Source organism: Octopus bimaculoides, chromosome 1, assembly GCF_046866305.1.
Source record: "Octopus bimaculoides isolate indiv1 chromosome 1, ASM4686630v1, whole genome shotgun sequence".
Classification (NCBI taxonomy): Eukaryota; Metazoa; Mollusca; class Cephalopoda; order Octopoda; family Octopodidae; genus Octopus; species Octopus bimaculoides.
Genome location: NC_142928.1, coordinates 40827733 through 40854630, shown reverse-complemented (window position 1 = coordinate 40854630; position 26898 = coordinate 40827733). Strand labels below are relative to the sequence as shown.

The 26898-nt window shown below is 32.7% G+C and overlaps 1 protein-coding gene across 3 annotated transcripts in view; it reads right to left on the bottom strand.

Moving 5' to 3' along the window:
* The window catches only part of LOC106871151 (solute carrier family 12 member 4), a 189380-nt gene that overhangs the window by 97410 nt on the left and 65072 nt on the right, over nt 1-26898 (bottom strand). Inside the window, exon 2 of one of the 3 annotated variants that reach the window (XM_089350456.1) lies at nt 1151-1204. The exons of the other annotated variants lie outside the window; for them this stretch is intronic. Coding sequence (XP_089206582.1) covers nt 1151-1204 — 54 coding nt within the window. The remainder of the gene's footprint in view (nt 1-1150; nt 1205-26898) is intronic. 3 annotated transcript variants of the gene reach the window in all.

The following is a 26898-nucleotide window of genomic DNA, read 5'->3' as shown; positions in this document are numbered from 1 at the left end:
TATACTATTGACATGCTTGTCACTACCAATGACACTCACTGATATGCAGATACTACTGTCCTTCAGTCCTCTGTAATATTAAGTACAAGTGTACAGACATTTTCAAACAGTTATGCTTTGTCATGACTGTCATTGGAATAAGATAACTTAGTTGTCTTCAACAGGATGAAGACAAATCACAAAACATATGAGGAAAACGATCATACACTAGACTCTGTACTTGAACAACATAATTGAAGTTCTTATATTATGTTATATAATTTATGATCCCTCATAGCAACTATGTTCACACAAACACACGTTATTGTCAAATTTGCATTCAGAAGATTAGATTTGCTTTTCAGTCAGTATGATCTATTCCATCATTACCTCATCTACTACAAATATAACACCTTTGCTCTTCTGAATTGAAAGCTCCATTACTCTCCTACTCCAGTCCATTAGACACACTTGACTCTTATTCTCTTTTCCCTATTATGTCTTATACTCCATGGATATCCTTCACAGGCTTACAATATTCTGGATTTCTTTCCTCATAAATTTTTCCTCTAGATATCAACTAGGAAAAGTCCTATAAGAAGACCGACTATAGAAATCTCCTAAGGTTGAGGGTGCTTCCAAAGGTCAAGGGAGTTTATTTTCTTACACTGATTAACCAATAATTTAAAAAAATACTCATCACATACCAAGCATTCTGATACATCCATTGTAGTCTTGACAGGGAAATGCACAATGTGATATATCTTGCCCAGTGTAGAGATATGAACAAGAGGAAGGAAAATGATATCTTCGGTTTTCAATCTAGATATGACTGCTGTCTTATCTTCATATGCAAATGAAGATAAAGTGGACTGTAATTAAATATCTGTGTCAATAGTTCAATGCTTTATTAATAAGCTGTTGGCAAACTGAGAATATTGTTAATATATCTAGATCCCCTGGAAGTGAACAGAATTCTAATTTGTAATTCAATTACGTTCATTAAATTATTGACAGATTGTAATTAATACTCCTGTCTAAGTAAGAGATTATTTTCAATTTAAAAACAAAACCCATAAAAACTCCACTTCAATACTGGTTTGTTTAGAGGGAAGCCATTGTCTCTGTGTCAGACCTCTGATGTAGAGGACTGACACAAAACCTAACTCACCATATTTATTTGAAAATATTGGATTTGGAGTTTCATCATCATCAAAAGGATCCACTGAAATGAAAAGAAGGTATTGGCTGATCTTTTAATCATCATTTCTCCTCAATATCTGCTGCAACTATAACAGAACTATATATATATATATATATATATATATATATATATATAATTTTTTTTTTGTAAATAAAGAATACTGTTGTGATGAAAAATGAAAAAAATAGGATTAGATGTATATTTTCAGAATCTGTTAAAAGTGAATCAAAACATGATGAACAGTCTATTATTTCCAAAGTTACAAAGGAAAAGAAATATTACCAATTTCAATATTTGTCTTGAAAGATATTTCTAACAAAGCATTTCATTTTGAGGTCAATGCAGCGATTTGTGAATATGAAAATAAACTGAAAATTTCAATATTAAAAGATTTTGATTATTTATGTTTTTCAATATTTAGCTCTTTCAATTGGTAGCAATATACAAAAATAAATATATATTTTAAAATAAATTTTGTAAGATTTTCTAGCAAGGGATAAAACATCTTTCCTTTGTGCATATTTTAAGTGAAGCAGTTGGTTTTTTTTTTTTGAAATTGTTGAATAAATAAAAAAAGTGTTGAATAAAGAAAAAAATGATGAAGATACATATAATTTAGAAGAGATGAGTATTATGTTAATGTGGTAAAATTGATTAGGTAACAACTGTGTGTTTTAATTAGGCACTTGACAGGAAAATAAGAAATTTGTATCCAATACAGATGCAACACTTATAGAGCAAATACTATAATCATTGATTTTTCTACTTAAAATAGATATGATGTACTTTTAATTAGATCTCACTAAGCAGGATGAGAACAATGATTCCTGGTGGTTTAAAAATTAAGGAAATATATTTGATCATATTTCAAGAAATTTGCTGACCAGAAAATTCAATCTGTTATCTAGCCAGACTCTCAGAAGATTGATATTTCCTATAATTTCATTCACAAGGCCAATTATAGAAGAGGAAAAATATCTCAGACAAGAAATTTTAGAATGGTTAAGTTTGCAAGAAATGGAATTTATATTATTGAATAGCTGCCATGTCGAGTGGTTGCCATCAATTCTGACTGAAAGCAGCTGATCATTTTGGAATATTATAAACTATATTTATTTATTATTATATTTTATGACACAGTTGGTGAGCTACAGTATCATTGGATACAGATTTCCAATGAAGCTAATTAATGATTTATTGGATTTCTGATGCCGAGTATGACACAGTGTCTCTAATTTTAATATTACAAAGTACTTAATTTCAAATGCAGTTATTTTCAGTTTTCACACCAATATCTGAATCTTTTGTTGATATACAATCACAAAATAAATGCAAAAACACATGCACACACACACATATAATGGGATTCTACCAAGTTTACGTCTACCTAATTCTACCCTCATAGCTTATTGGTCAATACAAGAATGGCTGAAAGTATCCCAAAATGGTATCAGAATCAGAGGCACATGATTGCAAAGCAAACTTTCTAAACACACAGGCATACATGAACCCATAGTTCGTCTTACATTAAAAGGGAAAAAGAAAGGATATTCTAATGTATCAACCTCAGATCAATTATATTATTTGTATTTTAGATTGGTTTATGTTTATATTCAGTAAGTTTTAAAACTATAGCTTTCTAGTTTGTACAATTGTCTCAGAATAAATAGTAGCTGTTCTTAAGAGACTAGAATTTTTTTCAGATGATGGTATGCATATTTTACTTATTAGTAGGCTGATCAATGTACATTAACACTCTATTTTTGAATAAGTACACAATATATTACTTGCTATGATGTGTTAAGAAGAGAGAGTGCTTATTGATTTAAGAAAGGGTAAACATCAAGACTGAAAAATGTTTCATGTCAACTTATTGTAGCAAGGTTAGAATAGTAGACTGGTAGTCATAAATCAAAATATAGGAAAAGTATTAGTAATGAGTAGAGATGATGTAGTTTCTTTGTCGTAAAACAGGTTAAATGAAGTATATGAGATAAATACAATTATGCTATTGGAATTTGTATCAACTAAAATAAATATTTGCTTGGAATTTGTAAACCTTCAGTGGATTTAACTTCATAAATGCAGGAGAACTCACTGATAATTGTTAGTCCTGGCTTGTGAATGACAGGCAAATCTTTCTGGATAATATCAGTGTGATGGTATGGAGAAGTAAGCCAAATATGTGATGGAAAAATATAAAAAAGACTTTTGACAGTATCCAAGCATAGCAAATTATCAACAGTTTGAGTATGTTGGTATACTGGTTTTATGTTTCAATGAATAACAGGCCAAAAATATTCACTGTGTTACAATTAGTAAATACTCTGAGTAAGAGGCTTTTGAATATATTTATTGTTTAATTTCATTCTGTTGTACTGTGTTTATACAAGTAAAGCTGTAGTCACATGCTTTTTACATCTTGAATGTCCAAGCTCCTCAACATTGAACTAGTAGCCCTCTTAAATAATCTTGATCACACGTAAGTAAGTAGAATATATGTAATGGTGCAATAATATTAGCATATCAGTTAAATTGCATTACCCAGAACCAAATTGGATTAATTCCTTTCGTTACTTGAGAACAGCCTCTAATGCCATTTGCAATGTTTTGTTAATGTATCAGTTGTCAAATCACAGTCTTTATTAATTGAATCTGGAATTTCATTCAAAGCAGGAAGGGCTGATTTGTTAATATATTTTCAGAGTTTGTTTGGTCTGCATGAGTTAAATATACCCTGTTCTCCTTTTAGAATCACAACTGTGATATTGCCTGCTTGAAATATAAATCTATCTTGTGGTACATTAATTTCTTCTACATCAATACTAAACTGAAGATATAGTTTCTTTAGAATTGCTAATGGTGATCATATTTGGCTGCTCATCAAAGTCACTAGACTAGGAACACTCCTTGAGTGAGAAATTATCCCAAACTCCAATGCATGAGGATGAAATATGTACTAAGAGAACTGTTATTTGGTGAATATGCTTTTAAGCTCTCCTTAACATTAACAACCATTCTTTCAGCATTTCCATATAATACAGAGATATTTTCATGGGTTTACATATGATTTCATTACCAGTGTACATAAGTCATATAACATGACAGTCACAGGTATTGTTTGATATAATGTTTCTAAAGCACCAGTTTCAAATACCTGTCTAAATATTTCAGCATCTTTATTCCAAGTTCTTATTACTTCTGGTTGTGCAGAGTATGCATCGACAATATTAAGAAAAGTTGCAAATTCTTGACACAAACGTGATCCATATAAAGACATATATACATACGATGGACTCTCTCATCGAAGATGACATATGAGTGTTCAGCTATTTTGCAAAATGACTTGTTTATAGTAATCAAATGTATGTGCTGTACATTAGCTCACTCCCCCCCACATCAAATCAAACATTGCCTGAACAGGTGCATAGTGTACCACGTGTCAGATGTCCAAGTGATTGCAGAGTAATACAAGATAAGTGTTTTTGCTCAAGAACACAATACAGTACTTCGTCTAGGAATTGAAACCATGATCTCATAATCGTGAGCATAACATCCTAACCACTAGGCCATTCGTCCTCAGACATATATATATATTCTAATTTTTTTTAGGCCATGGACATATATATATACTTTACTTTCTTTAGGCCAGGTATACTGTGTGAGATAAAATTAGTTTATTCTACTGCATGTGAAGTATCTTCTTATATATCATTCAACTTCTTCACAATTACCTGGCCTCTATACATCTAATTATAACTGATTCCTTGTTGTTACCACAACCAATACAATCAATGGTGCATAGATTTCAGAAATTTCTCTCAAACATGTTGGTGGAACAATTACTCCTCCATTACACAAGACACCAAGTTCAACTGTTAAATTATTTTTCAATGTCCTTTCAACCAGAGTATAATTTCCCCAATTATGATTAAACTCTTTTTAATAATCCAGATAAAGTATTATTATTGAACAAGAAGTCTCCACCATGATCATCTTCATCCATGTCAACATTATTGTAAATTTCAACTGTGACCAACATGATATTTCAGAAACATGATATATACCATATCCACATACTGTCATTTGTAAGGGTTGTCTCAAAATACATGCAGATGCTGCTTTTAGTAAATCATGATCTTTTGCTAAGAATAAATTTTAGTGATCTATGATCTCAGATGAATTTGAATTTCTGACCAAGCAGAATATGACCTGCTCTTTGAGTACACCATACAATTTTCAAGGTTTCTGTTTCAATATTTGAATATCTTGTTTCAGCTATGATTAATGATCTTGACAAATATAGTGCAGAATAGTCACCTTGTGCAAATATTTCTGATATAGTATTTTCATGTATATCCTACAGAAATTTGCTAGTCCAAGAAAAGATTCTAATTGCTTCTTAATCTTTGGTGGTTTTATATCTATAATCCTCACAATTATCTGTGGATATATCCTCCTTTGTCATTCCAAAATGAGACAATTCATCAGTCTTTAATATAAGCTTGAGTGATCACCATGCTTGATAATTCCAACATTTTTAAGATCATATCCACTTTGATATATAGGTTTTTAACAGTTTTAGCTCCAGTGTGTGTGTGTGTGTGTGTGTGTGTGTGTGTGTGTATGTTTGTATGTATGTATGTATGTACACACAGGGTGCAATGGGTAAATTGTTGCTATTTTATATTTTTAATTTCGTGCATGCACATTGTATCTTTTTGATTTTGTTGACTACACAGTATAGTAGGGTCAGTTGGGTACTGTCTGTGAGAAAAACAGCACCATGGTGTAATTCACTGTGTCAGAAATTTGGAAATGATATGCTATACCGAAGACAATGCAAAGGATTCAGAAGCAGTTGGATGAGTCTAATGGTGATTGCAAAGGTACAGTAGCTTAAAAAACTAACTCTGATCATTCTGATAAGAAAAGAACTTCTGAATTTGTTTGTGAGATCCAGACCATGATTGACAATGATCCCTCCAAGTCAATCAGATCCATTCTAAGTGATATGGGAGTGTCTGAGTTCCTTATCAGGCAGGTGGTGCATGAAGACATTGGGTATTCCTCATACAAGAAGAGAAAGGGCCAATTTTTATTACAAGCATCCCCTCCAATTGAACATACTTTGGTTTTTTTCTCAGACAAGAAAAATTTCTGTCAGGATCAGAAGGTGAACACACAGAACGACCATTGGCTTGCTGTGTCCCCCAAAACATGTACCGAGAGTGATAAAAATCAAACAACCAGTCAACATCATGGCGTTTGGAGTGATCACTAGTGATGATGACGTTATACCTCCATTCATCTTCCAACATGGCTTCACACTCAACACAGAAGCCTACATCAAGTGCCTGGAGGAGGTAGTGCTGCCTTGGGTCAAGATGGTGGCTGCTGGAAGACCCTATGTCTGGCAACAGAACTCTGCACCATGCCACACAAGTGGGAGAACCCAGTTATGGCTGTCAGAGAATTTCTGAAACCACATCACCCCTAACAACTGGTCACCTAACTCCCCAGACTGCTACCCCATTGATTATTGTGTGGGAGACAGCTGAGTGAGAGACCAACAAAACTCCTTGTAACACCAAAGATGAACTGAAGGCAAGGATTATGGCAGCATTCAGCAACTTAAACAAAGAGATTTTCCAGAAGAGTTGCAGGAGATTCCAAAGTCATTTGGAGGCCAATGGCGATTTTATTGAATTTTTATTGATATTATTTTATTGATATTATTTATTGATATTTTTATGTAATTTTGGCAAATATATCTGTTAAAATGAGATGTCAGTATTACTTTCATTTTTGAGTAATTTAGACAACAATATATTCACAGTACCCTGTGAATATATATATATATATCAACAGTTTTAGCTCCAATGTTTGTGTGTGCGTAGATATATATATATATATATATATATATATATATATGAAACCATCATCATCATCGTGAAGTAACATCCATATGACATTCAATTACTGTTATATGTGTAAAAATATTCACCTTAAAAGACCCATTAGATTCAACATTGTAGCCTCTCTTGCTTCAGGGCATTTCTGTCCAATAATGTTCCTCCTTTTCAAATTGAATTTAGCAAAATAATTCATGAGAGAGAGGAAGAGAGAGAAAGAAAGAGTGGGGAGAAGAGTGAAATGAAATATCAGTTCATTTGGGTAAAATCTGAACACTGTGTCTTTCATTTACACCCATTTATATTCTCAGAAACCCCTCTGTCTTTTTGGACCATCATTAAAGGAGAGGCCCATTTACTCCCACAAGAAGAAATCTCTTCTAAAAAAGTTCATTAAAAAATTTTGTCAGCTCTGTTATGACTAATGACTTAATGTGTATTGTCAAGAGTCTTGCCTCAGAATAATGTAGCCTGATATTTCCTTTGAGAAGAATGTCAGCCTTAAAACCACTTAATCTTTTCAACAAATTGTCCTGGAACTTCAATTTAATGAATTAATATTGAACTATTAGCATACATCACATCCATACCAAGTAAGCCATGATGGTTTTATTTTTACTTTTAACAGCACTAACATTCACAACTTCTGTTCTATTATTAGTTTCCATTAATGCAGCAAACTTTCCCAAAATTCAACAAGTGATCCAGTAAAACGTTTTAGTTTGAGATCACAAGTGCATGCTTAGCTGTGTGTGTTAAGAAGTTTGATTCCCAAATACATGGTTTCAGATTTAGTTCTACTGCATGGCACCTTGGGCAAGTGCCTTCTACTACTGCCTCAGATAAACCAAAGTCTTGTGAGTGCAAAAAAGCCTGTTGTTTGTGTATATATACAAGGGGGTGCTGAAAAGTTCCTGGCTTTAAGGGTATCGTGAAGAGTCTGTTTTGAGGTCCACCCTTCTGAGTTCTTTTACAGGGCTTAGAAAAACTGAAGGATTGCTGCAATAAGTGTGTGAAAGGAACATGCTGAATAAAATCATGATTAACTGATCCTCCTGTTTTTTTAATTTTTGTTTTACCCAAAGCCAGGAACTTTTTAGCACCTCCTTGTATATCATCATCATCATCATCATCATCGTTTAACGTCCGCTTTCCATGCTAGCATGGGTTGGACGATTTGACTGAGGACTGGTGAAACCGGATGGCAACACCAGGCTCCAGTCCGATTTGGCAGAGTTTCTACAGCTGGATGCCCTTCCTAACGCCAACCACTCAGAGAGTGTAGTGGGTGCTTTTACGTGTCACCCGCACGAAAACGGCCACGCTCGAAATGGTGTCTTTTATGTGCCACCCGCACAAGCCAGTCCAGGGGCACTGGCAACGATCTCGCTCGAAAATCCTACAGGAGCCAGTCAGGCGGTACTGGCAACGGCCACGCTCAAAATGGTGCATCTCATGTGCCACCCGCACAAGAACCAGTCCAGGGGCACTGGCAACGATCTTACTTGGCTAGCCGGGTCTTCTCACGCACAGCCCATTTCCAAAGGTCTCGGTCCGTAGTCATCGCTTCGGTGAGGCCCAATGTACGAAGGTCTTGCCTCACCACCTCAGCCCAGGTCTTCCTGGGCCTACCTCTTCCACGGGTTCCCTCAACTGTTAGGGTGTGGCACTTTTTCACGCAGCTATATATATATATATATATATATATATATATATATATAGATAGATAGATAGATGTATATCGTTTATTTCTAGTGTTCTGTGAAACATGTCTGACCAAGGGGAAATATTGCCTGGCTTGGGAATAGGTGAGGTTTGACAATTGGAAAGGCAGCTAGCTGTAGAAAATCTGCCTTAATGAATTCTGGCTGATTCATGCAAGCATAGAAAAGTGGACATCAAAATGATGATGATAGTTACATTTCAATATTGGTTTATTCAAAATAGCTACTTGCTGCAAGTACCAACTTTTATCTTAACACTAACTTTAAATTTCACAATATCATTAGGATATTTAGACTAATTTCATAAACACTTGCTTGATATTTATTTTCAACAGCTTAAATTCCTTCTCATTGTAGACTTACATATTGCTTGAAAGTGATTCATTTTTCCACATTAAATAGAAATTTTAACAAATCCAGGACATTTCATATACACAAAAGCACTTTGTACTTTCACTCCACTTTTTTAAGCTGACTCAAGTCATCTCTGAGAATATATTTGAATTGGTGCAGACAGATTTCGATATATATAAGAATCTGACTTTACCTGTAATTATTAATTTCTTTTGGAAATTAATTCACAACATTATTATAAACTTTTAAAATTTCCAGTGTTTTTACCATTACATAAATTTTTTGTACTACCATCATTCAGCTGGTTTGCACAAGTAATTAAAAAAAAAAGACTATTATTCCTTATCCTCACTAGTGTTCATAAGTTTTTCCATTTCTGTGTAATAGCAAAGCATTTCAGCTTAGCCTTCTTGAAATCTGGGTCAATGAGTGGAAACTGATTGTCATTAAATGATAACCCCATTGTGTCATACTGGGCTTGTCCCAACTTAAACTGTAGTCACATATGATCCATTATGTCTAGAAACTTTAGTCAATTGAATAGCTAGTTCCTAGACATCAAACTTATAGCCAACTTATAGACTTTTGGTAACATGCAAGTATATAACATGCAAAATAACAATATTATCTTAACTATGATATAAATATGAATGAAATTTCTTAATGAAACATCTGGGTTTGGCCTCCATGTAACTTACGTTACAAGTAGTAATGTTATATTTATGATTCATTTCCTATAAAAATAGAATTTATTAAGTGGTCTAGTTTCAACAATCAAAATATAGGACAGAGTGCTTGAAAGTACATTATAATCTGAACTGAAAGTGTCATAATAGTTAGAATTGAAATTCCTTCATAATATAGATGTTAGATATATGTAAATTTATAGGTTAAAATATAGAATACAAAAGGAAGCTAAACAATGTGTCTCTTTAAAATAAACCAGGTTTCAGTTTTGTTCTTTTATGTTTAAATATGGACATATATATCTGACAAAAAGAAAAAATGAAAATAGATATCAGTTTAAAAACATAAAATTCATAAATAAATAATAAAAAAAAGGAATAAAATTTTATAGTAGTTTCATAACCAGTAATTAGATGCTGAATGTTTTTAGATTATATTTTATTAAACCATTTGGTCAATTACCTCACTTTAAACATACATTATAATTAACATTTATATTAGAAAACAAAACCCACCCAGAAATATATATACACCAATTATTTTAGTAAATGCTTATATATATATATATACACAATATATATATTTTCTTTCATTGAGCTGTGCAGTGGTTTCAAATTGTGAGTGTTCATATCCTTTGTGGATGCAAGATAGCATTTCAGCAGGTATGACAGAGAGGGGAAAGAATATACATATTTCAATCACTTTTAAGAATAAAATTATTAACAAACTCTTAAAAAGAACTTTATTCTGTTAAACATATCACATGCCATGGGCTTCATTATTTTACATATGTTGATTTATCCCTTATGAGATTATAACCAAGAGTTGTTTTCTTATTCCATATACAATGAAATATTCATATGAATCTGAATTTAGTTCTCTTGTGCCAACCAAAACAAAATCTAGGAATTTGTCTGAATTCCCAAGCAGACCTAAGAATCTCAAGAAGGAAGTTTCAAGTCTTGATATAATGAGAAGCAGGAACTAAAGAAATCATTGTTTACAATTGTGATTGATTTCAGTTCACAGGAATTTTTCTACTGACCCAATTTACATTTGCATTTTATTCATCAAGTCAAAAGCTTAGGTTTTGAGTTAAATTCATTTACTCACAGTACTGTATGTGGTTCCATTAATAAAACAGAGATAAACAGATATTAGGAAGTTGGACTTTTCCTTCTTCAAATAATTACATTTTTAGGGGAAGCGAAAAGTAATTAAACATTCCAAAGAAGTGTGGAGCATCGAAATGGTTGGGAACTAAAGGATTAGAGGGATTCTTTCATAGTTGTATCAATAATTGACCATTACTCCACTTAACCAAAGCATTTCATCTTGGACATTTGTCTTACAGGCCAATTACTTTAACATGTAAGGCAAATGTCCAAGATGAAATGCTTTAGTTAAGTGGAGTAATGAAACTACCATTTAATAACAACAAGACAAAATAATAATAATGATAATAATAATAATGCCATTAGTATTTTTTTCTAACCAACTGAACCAAAGTATTGTTACCTATTTGTCTCTATGTGGCTCATGTTTTTTTGTAGCAATATATGCTGAAGTAGGTTAAAATCTTAATGCTAAAGTTATGATATATTAAAAACAACATTTAGAAATAATGGTTTAAATAAGAAAATGCATTTTTTAAAATTAATTTATTAAAAGCAAAGATTGAATTTACAATCAGTATGAATCTGAAAGGATTTATCTAACTTTTTGAATAGCATCTTCTCTGGTTTTAGTATTGATAAGCTTGTAGTAATTAGCAACATGCTGTACCTCACATGTACTGATTGATTTGAATTTATCATCAACTCCTCAACTGAAATGATATTTTGAATCAAAGAATTTTTAGATTTTCATTTCCATTAAAATTCTTGAAAAGGTAAGTAAAATAAAAGGATTCAGAAGTTTTTCTGCATAATTTCTTATAACTTTTATCCTTAATATTCTTCAATAAATGTCTTTAGTTAAGTGAGCCACAATATATGAGTTTTTATCAATAAATATTTTCTCGAGTTACTACCAGATTAGTATTGATGAAATTTCACTAAAACTATGACTAGAGTCTTCAAAAAGTAAAGAAAATATTAAACAATATAAAGATATTCTGACTTTTATAATGTTAATAAAAATGGACAAGTCTCAAAGACATTTTTAGAATAATATTGAAAATTTAAAGGAAGCTAAAAAAAACTTGTATATAAGCTAACTTAAGTTTTGGTAGTGATAGTAAGACATTCAAAGAAATATGTTTACCGTACTGAGTGAAAATTTTTACATTGCTGTATCAAGAACAAAAATTCTGCTGGTGTTATTGATGTTAACTTTTGAATATAAATATATTCAATACAAACATCTTTCATATGTTTATACTTAATATATCAAGTAATTTTCTTGAAACACTCTCTATCATTTCCCTCGAGCTATGAGAGTATTATGAAAAGTAATATGCTTATATCAAAGCTGAAACTTAAAACAAAATCTTAAATTAAAATTTTTAATCCTCTTGAACCAAAGGGGTAAACCAAAAAAATAACAACAAAAATCAAACAAAACAAAAGAAACAGGAAATTGAGTTGTTAAACATTCTGAAATAAAGAATAAAATTAATTTTATTGTTTTTTTTTTTAATTTTAACTAAGGGTAGCTTCTAATTCCAATTCTTAATGAATTTGTAACAAATCAAAATCCTGAAAAACAACATTAAAAGGAAACTAATCAAACTATTTGTTTTTGATAAAAATATATATTGAATATCTGTTAAAGATATTTTCAATTAAAATAGAGAGTGTTTAATCTTTGTTAAAACTGACAGAAAGCCTATTCTGAATTTCTGTTTTAAGAGAAGGAATGTGTAGAAAATTTAGAAAAAAAAAAGTAAAGGAAAATAATAAAGCAAAAATATAACAGACGATGATTCATTCTTTGATATTAACTATATAGAACAAGTGTGAAGGCATAATTTTAGAATATTTCTGACTTCTAATTTGAAACAGAAAAATTTTCAACATATGAGGAAATAGTTAACAAAAAATTATTGTCTAATGTAAGTAATGGCCAATTACATTAACCTGTAAGGCAAATATCCAAGATGAAATGCTTTAGTTAAGCGGAGTAATGAAACAGTACCATTTAATAACAACAAGACAAAATAATAATAATAATAATAATAATAATAATAATAATAATAATAATAATAATAATAATAAGGATAATAATAATAATAATGATGATAATAATAACTGAAATATATAATATTTTTATTGTTCGTTTTAGAATAGTAACTGATATTTAAAACTTTCAAATTTTAAATAAGTATTGAAAAAGTTAAAATCAATTCCATCTTACCAGACAAAGAAGGTGATCGATGGTTAATGGAACTTTAAGATATCAATCAGTCCAGAACACTTACCTGAAAAATGAGAAAGAAAAAATGTGTAGGTTAAGAATTCTGTTTTTGTTTTTTCCTTTTATTAAATAAATAAATAAGACAAAATATTCAGTTTAAATCAAAAACATTTTACTCCATTCACCAAGAAGCCATACTTACACAATGGTATTTAATGATGTTTTTTTTTTCACTGGCTCTACTTGGGAAATATTCTTGAATATAAACCCACTACATGAGCTAAGCCCACACTCCCATTTCAATTCTCAGTTCCAGCTGTGGACATAACAGTATGGTTAAAGATTTTGCTTTGCAATAACATGTTTTGAGGTTCAATCTCACTGCATGACACTTTAGGCAAATACCTTCCACCATAACCTTGTGTTAACAAAAGTTTTATTAAAATTTGGTTGGCATAAACTGGAGAGGCCATATTGAAGGTAACCCATAGTGCCCTTTCTCTATGGGGTATCCATAGTCTCCTTACTCTAATGAAGTAAGTGTTTCATGAACCCATATTCATCATCATCATCATTTAATGTCCACTTTCCATGGTGGTATGGGTTAGATGGCTTGACTGGAGCAGGTAAGCTGAAGAGCTGCACCAGGTTCCTGTCTGATTTGGCAGGGTTTCTATGGCTGGATACCCTTCCTAACACCAACCACTCTGAGAGTGTAATGGGTGTTTTTTACGTACCACTAGCATGGGTGCCATAGTCATGACTATGGTTTCACTTGGCTTGTTGAGTCTTCTCAAGCACAGCATATTGCCATGGTCACCTGTCATCATCTCCATGAAGCTCAACATTTGAAGATCATGCTTCACCATCTTGTCTCTTGCCTCTCTGAGGCACAAGATTTGAAGGTATACATCAATGTTACAGTATGTCATAAGACTAGGACATACCATGGACATCTAAATGGAACTGTTGTTAAATAATGAATTACAACAACAATTAGCATATTCATGCTTGAACCTCTGTTGGAGTATATTAAGAATATGTATATGATGATGATCATCATCGTTTAACGTCCGTGTTCAATGCTGGCATGGGTTGGACGGTTTGACTGGGGACTGGCAAGCCAGGAGGCTGCACAGGCTCCAGTCTGATCTGGCAATGTTTCTACAGCTGGATGTCCTTCCTAATGCCAACTACTCCGAGAGTGTAATGGGTGCTTTTTACGTGCCACCGGCAAGGGAGCCAGGCAGGCAGCACTGGCATCAGCCACATTCGGATGGTGCTTTTTATGTGTTTCTTTTTATGTTTTTTGATTTATTATTAGTGTTGCTTAATATGTTTTCCTAAAATTGCTATTTCTTTTCAGATATCATAAGAAAAAGGTAATTAAAATTCATTAAAATGACAGATCTATCAGACTTTCAAAGAAGTCAAATTGTTGATGCTCGTGTGACAAACGAAAACAGCTGAAATATTTGTTGTTTCAAGAAGTACTGTCTTGAAAGTAATGACAGCCTTTGAGAAAGAAGGAGAAACCCTCTCGTCAAAACAAAACTCCAGAAGAAAACCAAAACCTTCAAATAGGGACTGTTGGACTCTTACGCAAATTGTTAGAAAGGATCACAAAAGTACAGCTCACAAAATTACTGCAGAGCTTAATGACTACCTTGAGAACCCAGTTTCCACAAAAACTGTTCACCAGGAGCTGTGCAAAGCTGGATTTCATGGGAGGGCTGCAATCAGAAAACCACTACTTTCAAAAACAAACGTTGCAAAGCATTTAGAGTGGAGTAAAAACCTATGGAATTGGTCCCATATCAGTGGAAGAATGTTATTTTCTCAGATGAGTCATCCTTTACTCTGTTTCAGACCACTGGTTGAGTATACGTGTGGAGACAGCCAAAAGAAGCATTTGACCCAGACTGCCTTCTTCCAACTGTTAAACATGAAGGAGGATCTGTGATGATCTGGGAGGTTATATCTTGGAAATTCGCCAGCCCAATGGTCTTCCTTCATGGCAGAATTAAAAGTAAAGACTATTTAAGCATTTTATCTGATCAAATTCATCCTATGGTTATGGAACTGTTTTCAGAGGGAAGTGCAATCTTTCAGGATGATAATGCACCAATTCACACAGCTAAAGTTGTTACTGAATGGCATGAGGAACATTCTAGTGAAGTTGAGCATCTTATCTGGCCACCATAGTCCCCAGATCTCAATATTATTGAATATTTATGGTGCATTTTAGAAAAACAAGTAAGGAGTCGATATCCTCCACTATCATCACTACAAAAACTGGTGTGCGTGTGTATGTATGTGTTTACACACACATATATATATATATATATATATCTATATATATATATATATATATGAACACACATACAAACATCATAATAATCATAATCATTTTTCCACCAGAAGATAAATGTGAGGCTTGGAAAGAAATAGAAGCAATGTTGGGAAAGAAAAGGTATATTACTGTTGAATTAGATGTTTACTGTTATTTAGTTTTGTCAGGGGTGAGAATTTATAGAGATGCAACAGCATAAGACAAAATGCTTTGCAGTATTTGTTTTGGTTCTTTAAGTTCCAAGTTCAAATCCTGCTGAGGTCACCTGGGATTGATATAATTTGATAACCCTTTCCTCTAAATTTCTGGCCCTGTACTTAAATTAGAAATAATTATTTAGTTTCATTACTTTATATTTTGGATTCAAATCATGTCAGCATTAACTTTGTTTCTGATCACTCTGGCATTGTTAAAATAAGTAACAAGCACATAGTGAGATCAATAAAGTTAACTATATACCTCTTCCTTAGAAATTTGCAAGCTTGCACCGTAATGAGAAATCAATAATAATCTAATAAGTAGTAGGATGAGGAGAGAGAGAAAAAGAGAGCAGGTGAGGGAAATGTTTCTATTCTAAGACAGTGTTGTAAAATCTGGTTGAGTTCTTTAGGATGTTGGCACACTGGCTTGAGAGTCAGTGATTATATTCCATCACTAGTACTATGACCAACATACTTAACTTCACGGTCTCACTTAACCTGACTGTAAGTATGTATCATGAAGTATGTGGAGCTTATATTAAAAGCAAAGAAGATTTAGATAATTAGCAAAGGCCTTGTGAATTAAAGTATCTATCCTTTCATTAACATATTTCTATTGAAATATACCAACTTTGTCTCAATGAATTTTAAAAATAATGAACAATTTACTCAAGAACTGTCATTTATTAAATTGGTGTTTGGAATATAAATTAACCTGAAATTTTGGTGGAAAATTTTAACTTAGATTATTTTAAAACCAGAAATTTGTATCATAAAAGTAAGGGTGGCTTCAGACAGGTTGGTATCAAAAGGGTTAAATCTAAGCAAAAACAAATGACATTCATGTTACTGAAATCTTTCTTTGAAATCATGTAGGTGTTTTACCAACATGATTAAAAGAAATCATCTTCAAATTAACAACTGAAATTTTACTTTAGCTATAAAAAAAACACAGAAAAAAAAAAGCTGTAATATTCTATCTTTATCATCACCTGAAGCCAAATACCTCTTAGATCATCCCCTATCATCTCAAGGATGGTAAGACACAGTAAATAATGTAGTTCTTGAAATACAAAAAAGGTAGTCTCACATATCACAGTCCTAGATTTACAAATCCATAGTTGTTAGGATGATTAGAAAAGTATTCGAGAGTTCTGATACATCCACTAAATAATAATAAACAATTGGTTGAAATATGTAACTCATCTCATTTTATCTTTGTATTCCAGTGGAATAAAAAAGAAAGTGAAATTTGCAGTTATGCAGAAGCCTTGAGGGAAATAACCAATATTATTGCCAAAAAATGTGGCATAAACAAAAACAAAAACTCAGCCCTTGGTAACATGGCAGTGATAATAATAATAATAATAATGATAATAAATTATCTAACTAAAACAATAAATAATCTGTGATAAAGTGGCAAATGAAAAGAAAGAAATTCAGCTGTAAAAACACATTTTCCTAATATATTTAAATGCTTAGATTTACCAACCTATCCAACCAGTATAAGTAAAATGGCCAAAAAATACTAAAAACAAACGAAAATAAAACCCCAAATATGTTGAAGAGCATAAACTATATGCTGCATAAGAAAACATCGACAATTTTACTCTTCCAGCTCAAAAGCCTTTATACTTGAGTTGCATGTTTGTAGATCTTAGTTGTTTGTTTCCTCAGGGAATAGCATACCATAAGATGTTAGCAATGATTGTGGGAGATATTTCCAACTCAGAACAGTAAACAATCAAACTTAACAAAATAAACACAGATTGCTTACAACCACCACAAGGTTATATTTTTAGGGAAAAGGAAAATGAGATTGTTTGATGTTCTTAACTTTCTCAAGGGTATTAGTGATATAAGTAAAATAAAATATCCACAACTGGGAATCAAACTGGCTTAAAACTCAGATTAATTGAAGCATAACCATATTCTATGACAGTTGGTGGAAAGAAAATAATGCATCCATATTTGTACATTCTACAAGATTCTATGTGATTGACTAAATTTATAGACTCATCTAAACAAAACAAGTGTTGAATATGTTTCAAAAGTACATTATGTATGTTTACAGATGAGACTGAAAGTAGGATGTTGTAGATTTTGTTTGAAAAAAAATCATTTTTCAGACATGTGTTAAAAACACAACATATATCACAGCAGTGATTCATAAGACTGCCAGACATGTTTTGATGGTATCTATACATTAAGTACCACACATAGATGGCTATTTTAATTTAATGCCATTTCAATACATATAGTGAATACACACACATACACAAGTATCATTTAATATACACAAATTTTAAAATCAGCACATTCTTTTTAGATCCAAATATTCCACTGCTCTACCTAATTCCAGATCCAAAATTTTTAGCAAATGCTAGCACATGGACAAATTTCTTCTCATAACAGAAGAGTTCACGACTGGCTACCTATGGGGACTCCTGCATACTGATGAGCTGGTTTCTTTTACTCAGATCTGTAGAAGACTAAGGGGAAGAATTCCTGACATAGAAGCAAATATTAGAATCAAGAGGCCTCAAAATAAACTTAGCAAAGACAAAACTCTGGTATTATCAAAACTCTGGTATTATCATGATATGCAAAACAGGAGTGTCCTTTTATACTTTTACTTGTTTCAGTCATTTGACTGTGGCCATGCTGGAGCACCGCCTTTAATCGAACAAACTGACCCCAAGACTTATTCTTTGTTAGCCTAGTACTTATTTGATCAGTTTCTTTTGCTGAACCGCTAATTTCTGGGGATGTAAACACACCAACATCAGTTGTCAAGCGATGGTGGCGGGGACAAATGGACACGCAAACATATACATATATACATATACATACATACATACATACATACATACATACATACATACATACATACATACATATATATATATATATATATATATATATATATATATATATATATATATGATGATATCATCATCATTATCATTGTTTAATGCCTGTTTTCTCTGCTGGCATGGTTTGGATTGTCTGACTGAAGATTGATTGACAAGCGAGTAGGCTGCACCAGGCTCCAATCTGATCTGGCAAGGTTTCTACAGCTGGATGCCATTCCTAACACCAACCACTCCAAGAATGTAGTGGGTGCTTTTTATGTGCCACCAGTATGGGAACCAGTCAGGGGGCACTTGCATCAACTACGTTTGAATGGTACTTTCTTTGTGTCACTGGTATGGGGAGCCAGTCAGGCAGCACTGGCATTGATCTATGCTCGAAAGGTGCTTATTATGTGCCACCAGCACAGGTGCCAGTGAGGCAGCACTGACATCAACCATGACTACAATTTCGCTTGACTCAACAGGCAGCATATTACCTGATAATTCAAGGGCACTTTTAAATGGGCTGGTTATGTGACACTGGAATCTGCCATGGCTATGATCCCACTTTATTTGCTGGGTCTTCTCAATCACAGCATATCTCCAAAGATCTCACGATGAGCTTCTTTCAGTTTCTGGTTACCAAATCAACTCACAAGGCTTTGGTTGGCCTGAGGCTATAGCAGAAGACACTTGCCCAAGGTGCCATGCAGTGGGACTGAATCCAGAACCATGTGGTTGGGAAGCAAATTTCTTACCCACACGGTCACACCTGTGCCTGTATATAGAAATCTTATACAGTGATCCCAGTGTAAACTATGAATATTGTAACACTACTATTGGTCAAAAAATGGGTGAGTTTTTAAACAAAACCCCATTCTTGTAACACAAGAATTTAATATCTAAAGAACAAAATAAACTTTATGCTTGACTAATGCTATCAATATACATACATATACTACCACTTCGTAACTTTATATTTTCCGACGCTACTCTATCTCTTTCTCTTTCTCTTCCTCCTCAATTTTTCCCCCTCTCGTTCTTCCTCTGTTTACTACTACGTATCTCTCTTTACCCCTCTTGTTCTTCCTCTGTTACTACTATGTATCTCCTTTTCCCCCCTCGTACTTCCTCTCTTCCTCTTTTCCTCTCATTGCTTACCTATTCTTCTACTTCCTCCCTTTGTTTCTCCCTCTACCACTCTCTCTCTCTTCCCCTTACACCGGCATGGTCATGCTTCCGGTCAATAATCCTTTTCTTCCTTGGCTATCGCCGAGCAAACACGCGAACTTACTTCGTCCCCACTTTCAAGTTCGTGCCTCACAGCGTTCATACACATAATTTTTCCCGTCTGGCCGTATAGCCTTTTCTGTTTGTTTTCCTGTCTTGTTTTTTGTCCGCCACTACATTTCTCCATGGCAAGGTTTAATTTGTGTATACAAATTTAATTTGCGGTCCATGGGAAGAGCCGTTTTAGCGATGCATCCTGCCCAGCTCTTCGAAACGCCGGTGTTAAAACGGGGGTAGCTGATGAAGAAAAATGTTCTCTATGTGGCTTGTGTGTTTTCTCGTCTACGTTTTGTTTGCAATGTCCTGTACCCAGATATGCACCTATACATACAGGTGGATGTTGGTATGCACATACCTGTACGTATATATGCATATACTCATTTACTATTTGTTTTTATATATATATATATATATATATATATATATACACACATACACATATGTATATATACACATACACATATATATATTGGTATTGCTATTTTATGTTATTGATCAGAAACTAGAGTATTTAAAGACTAATTTAATTTATTGACCAAACTATGTTTGCTGCTAGCTAGTTGTGAATTTGAAGGATTTGCATTCTAATTCTGGTTTTTTCGTTTCATATATTTCTTCAGTATCTGATATAATCAAAAAATCTTTATGAACTACCAACATGATATCTAATACTGTAATTGAAACAAACAAAGCTACTAGAACTGTAAAGTTACTATCTGCTATTAAAAATAGTAGAAAGTAGCAATATACTTGTTATGATACTGAAATTACATGAAAAAAAAAAAAAAAAGAAAGAAATCACCAATGTTATACTAATATTAATTGTTTGACTATTGAAAATTAAACTTCAAATATTTGCTTCCTTCTTTTCTTTTTACGTTGTATCAAGATGATTGGTAAAATTTACAAACATTTCTGGTTTCAACTGTCCACACCTACAGAAGCTTTGTATTAAGTTAGTTTTCATTCCATCCTATTATTATATGGTAACTATGTCAATTCTGCCTCATTGAACATAATATTAACCTCAATCAGCTTTTATACTTACTATTTAAAGCAAAATTCGCACTAACAATATGGAGCTGCCACCCTCAATTCTTTCCACATCACTTTAATATATTTTAGGACAAGCAAGAAAATGCTACCAATATATGAATATTATTTCAGTCTATCCTAATTAACTCAGTCTTATGTTGCTTATCAAATAAATGATAGCTTTATTGAAAGCAAAGTTTGATATGGGGAAACTAAATATCTTTCAAATGCACAAATTTTTAAAACAGGCCAACAAAGCAGTCTCCAAGTACTCGATGGATCTGCCAGAAATAGCAACCAAAACAGTTTCAAATAATAAAACACTAATCTTACAAAAAAAAAAAAAAAAGAGCACAATTAAAAATATAATTCTAGATACACAAAGTCAGAAAATAGTCAAAGTTGTCATGATTGGAGTGCAGTGTCATCATTGGAGTGTTTAATCAACAAAAAGAAAATTTCTGACAGAGCAAGTTTGTTTAATTGAGATAATGATGTAATAGAAGATAAAAATGTTTTGTCTTCTAGCCAAATTCTCAATTAGGTTACATTTCTGCAAAACCGAGCTAATGAGGGAGCTATTATTTGGTCACTTAGCTTATTAGCAATAATAGCCAAAACTTCACTCGAATCACACCCTATAATCTTTAAAAAGAACTTAGATGATGCAGTCTTAAATACAGAATGGTCTCAATGCAAAATAAATAAACAAATAAATAAATGAATAAATGAAATGGTCATGAAGGAATGGTTTTACTCACAGATCAATTCAGTGAAGGCTGATCTGGGGCTACTCAAAAACTATCACTTTTGTCGCTGGTTAATTTTATTCAAAACAGCAAAATTTTGTATGCATATTTTAAAGGATCTTTGAATAGTTACCCATGAATCAATTATAGAAAATTGATTAAATATCTGCTTAATGGTTTTAGGAAAATTTTGAATATGAAATATCTATGAACTGTTTGAATCATCCACTCATTGAAAGTCTCCTCTTAATAATTTATGCTTACGAGGCTTAAAATATTTCTGAATAACATTTTAGCATTAGTTATTTTGATTCACAATATCTGAACCATGCAAGTTTTTGAAAATATTTCACTCAAAAGCAAATAAAAATGTTATTTATAAAAACAAATTGAATTCTTTTTTCATAAACTATGTCTGAATTCAAGCATATATATGAAATTCATTCTATTTTTAAAAATAAAGACTAATATATACCAAGTTTACATATTATTCCTATTTTCCATTTTAGTCTTTTCATTCAATAAACTTGATAGTGTTTTTAACATTATCAAAACAAAAAACAAAAAATCCAGTTATAGTGTAGACAAAATTCTTTGAACAATAACAAGAATAGAAACATAGATAATACAATTTACAAACTAACAATCATTGCTGTCTATTATCATTCTTCTTTATCCAACTGACTCTGAAAGGAGACTGCTGCAGGAAGTACTGAAATACTTCTTTTAACCATCACATTCTCTTCCATCTGGTAATGATGTCAGTAGTCTTCTTAAGTGGTGTCCAAACTAGTTATTTTGAAGCATCGAAATTGCCTCTCAGAGCCCACAACTTATTCCATGACTTGGATGATCAAACTACATTTCTTCAAACAAATATTGGCTCTTCATAAATTTTTCACCTTCACTTTGATGTATAATAATTCTTGGTTGCAAACACATTCTAGTACCATAGAATCATGATTGAAGAATATTTAAGAGATATTCAAATTAATTGCATTGATGCTTCTTCAGACAACACACCAACTCCTTCATCGAGATAATATTGTCTCATTAACAGGGATTTTTACCAACTACTACAATTGCGTGATCTATTTTCTGATAAACTACTTTTTGATATGTTTATGTTGACCCTGTAATGATGCAAATTATCTTGGGAGGCAACAAACTTTTCTGGGATAGTTCTTAGTTCTAGTTTCATGACATTAAGAAGTTAAGAAATAAATCTGAAGCTGGATATGGCATAAATCTAACTGAGGTAACTTTACCAGATTATTTGATGTCAATTATCTATTGCTAAGTGAACAGAGATGTATAAAATTAAGTGTATCATCCAAATATGTACAATATAACACTTGCAGTGTAATTGAATTAAAACTATGAGCTGTTAGTATAATACTGCAGTCATTTTGAGGTAGGGTCATAATTACTTGTCAACAGTGAATAACCAGTCTAGAGGATGTGGTAGGAAAAATATCATCTCCAATTATAATAGTTGTTTGATCAAATGCCTGTCCTAGTTTAATATAAACACTAACCATATTTGATGAAAACACCCCTTCCCACAAAACATGAAAGTGCTTCACCCTGTCCAATGTCTCACTTGATTCATCTTATACAACTGGCCAACTAACAGGCTTACTTAGTTTAAACTGATTATTTTACAAGTAAACTTAATTTATTTGTCTCTTATTTATTTATTTAATCTATGTTTCCCTAATTTTTTCATTTAATCTAGAAATTATTTATTTGAATAAAAGTTGTTCAGTTCTGGCTAGTTCTGCTTCAGAAAATCTTTAAATAATCTAAAACTGAAATCAAAAAGTAGTCAGTAAAGGAATTATTTCATGCCTATAGCAAGGATGGTGAGGTCTGTGTTTCACTGAGGAGGTCTAATAAGACCAGAACATGACCAGAGTTGTCTCCCTTATTTGTCAAAGTGATTAAGTAGTATTAACTATTGAAGCAAATCTTTTTCCTCATTACATACGTATTTCTAGTTAGATTTTCAGTACTCACTACGTAATGTGTTAACATTAACTTAACTAATATTTTTATGAGTGGCAACTCTGAACAATTAACCCCAGTGACCTATTTTCTATATAATAGCTACTTCGAGCACAATTGAATCAAATGATTAAGAAAGTAGGTGTGAGTCCTTTTGCAAGAAGCTAGTGTGTAAATGACTTAATTTAGATGTTTCAATTGTCAGTAGTTTCTTTTTAAATATTTACTATCTAAACATAGGTATTCTCTAAGAACAGATGATATAGCTATTTTAACCCCAGGAGGATGCCTCTCCCAGATGATTAACAGTGCACCTTGCACTCAATATATATTGCAAGTGGGGAGAGAACTGCCTACCATCCCAGCTATTGAGACCATCAGACCATGCAGTTTCAACCTTATTATGGTCTCTTGTTGGTGATGGATACTCGTCTTTTTGAATAATTATGACAAAAAAAGAAAACAAAAGAAAAATGTTTCAGAATTCATTAATCTGATTATTATTATACAACCTTGAAAAATAGATGTTTATCCTGTCTGTCTATGAGCAGAAAGGAATTCCAACATTTCAAGCAAGGCTGTTGTTCTTTAAGAAGAAATGAGAAGGTTATTGACTGGTAACTGTAAACAGAACCCTTAAGCCATTCCTCGAAACATCAGAATGCTTTTCTTCTCTATTCTCCTTAATTTTCTTTTTCTTGTGGTATACAAATTGTTGTTGTAGATGTTGTTTAGCCCCAAGTCAGCTTTGAAATCAAACAGATATGATTAAAGTGTTCTACATTGTACCATCCTATTATCTTTTACCAGAAAGTATACCAAAGACAACACTATCCAATGCTTTCCATTTTCTAAAAATGGTACTATGTGGTTTCAAGAAAATTTAGCTGCTGTTTATTACAGGTAAAGCAACTGTATTTAGGCTCCTTTATCGCCATGTGGTATACAAATGAATCCTATTTTGTAAACTGATTTTTGCAATGCATATCACTATTTACTTTGGACTTTTTATAATTCTTAGTTAGTTAAAGCTTATTTTCACATGTTTTGTACATTTTACATTGTATCCTTTATGAAGGAAATAGAAGTAAAAGATGTGGGGGTAGAAAACAGAAAGTAGAGGAGTGCAGAGAAAGAAAGAGGGCATAACAAAAGAGAATAATTCAAAGAAGGGAGAGGAGATACAGTAAAACACAAAAAGATGAAAAATAAAGAGAAAAAAGAAACAGAATAGAAATTAATGTAGAGAAGAAAAGTAGAGAAAGACAGAAAGAGAAGAGGAGAATATGTAGTAGAGTTACTGCTTCCCAACTGTGGCCATCCCATTGTTTTGTATCTCTATAATTATACTGCCCAGTGATCTTAGAAAGGAAGAGGAATAATTTACAGAATGGAAAAGAAAGTAGGAGGGGAGAGAGAGAGTTTTGGAAAGTAGATATAGGTAGGATGTGTTGTTGGATAGAATTAGGAAGTATACATGGCAAAAGTGATACTGGAAGATAGAATTGGAAGATGCTAAGAGAAAGAAGAGGCACTATTGGAAGATGTGATGTTAAAGAATATATATGGAGGATATTACATTGGAAGTGAGAATGCTGGAGGATGCGATGCTGAAGGGCACAGTACTGGAGGATGTTAAGCTGAAAGAGACACTACTGAAGATGTGATGTTAGGGTATATAACAGGACGATATTATACTGGAGGATGTGATGTTGAAGGATCACAGTATTTGAGAATATGATGATAGAGGACAGAGTTAGATCATGTAATGTCAGAGGACAAAATACTAGAAGATGTGGTGTTTGAAGACAGAAATGTATGAGATAATGTTGGAGAATGTAATATTGGAGAAGGCATTTTAGAGGAGTCAATACTGAAGGATGTGATTTGGAGGAGACAGTAGTGGCAGATGAGAGACTGGTGAATACAGAAATGGATAAGATACATAAATTCACAACATTTTAGTAAAGACAGACATAAAGAAAGAACTGTTAGATTCAGAACAGAAAGAATGAGAAAAAGAAAAAAATTGCAATGGAAAGAAATCAGGAGATGATACAAGCTAAAGTGAAAGTAGGAGAAAAAAGACGAAGTTGGTGAAAATGAAGATTAAAGAACAGAGAAGGGGAACACAAAGATGAGGGTAGAGAGAAGACATCTGCAATCCTAAATAACAAAATAGAATGAAAAATGTTAAAATTAATGAATGTTAATATTTATAAATTTTCAACATTCATTTTACACATTCAGTGCATTTTATTTTCATTTGCTTTTTGTTTTTACTTGTAATTTCTTTTATTCATTTTGTTTGTTTATTTTAAGAAATTCTTTATAGATTTTTCTTATTTATCTGTTTATTTTACTTCATTCATTACTAATGCTTCTAAGAATTTCCATTAGCGGAAATCCTTTGAGAGCTCAAAGCTGGCACACCCTCAGGTTTTGACATATCGAAAGAAAGCTATTTATTAACATAATCATTACAGTGAGAAAACTATCACTCTTAAAGTCTAATTCCAAATTCTAAGTACAGTACATACACAGACACACAAATACATGAAAACATACAATATATACACACATGTATGTGTGTGTGTGTGTGTGTGTGTGTGTGTGTGTTTATATATGTATATATGCAGTGAGGATTGATGGTAAGAAATCAACAGTTGTAAATTCTTTTATGATGAAGTATTTTATTTCCCCTTAAACAATATTATATAGATTAAGAAAATTTTGTTCTCAGAGTTACTCGTTTTATTAGCTTGGTCTGGAAGAAGGTAGGAATGGGATAACTCATGGCCTTCATGGGCCCTTACAGCTTATACGGAGATGCGTAGATATGTGCTGCATCCAGGAAGTAAGATGGAGAGGAGGTTCTGCAAGGTTCCTCACAGGCAAAGAACACAGGTACAAGATTTTCTGGGCAGGGAACACTGACGGGGTCGGGGGCGTAGGAATACTTCTAGCGGAGAAATGGGTGGATAAGGTAATCGAGGTCGTTAGAGTAAGTGACAGAGTACTTAAGATCAGACTAGTGCTTCATCATAGATTAGCTACTGTCATCTCAGCCTATGCACCTCAACCTGGGCTACCAGATGGTCTGAAAGACCAATTCTATGACACCCTCTTGCAAACTACCTCGTCGACGAGTGACAGGGACCTTCTCTTTGTGGCTGGAGACTTCAACGG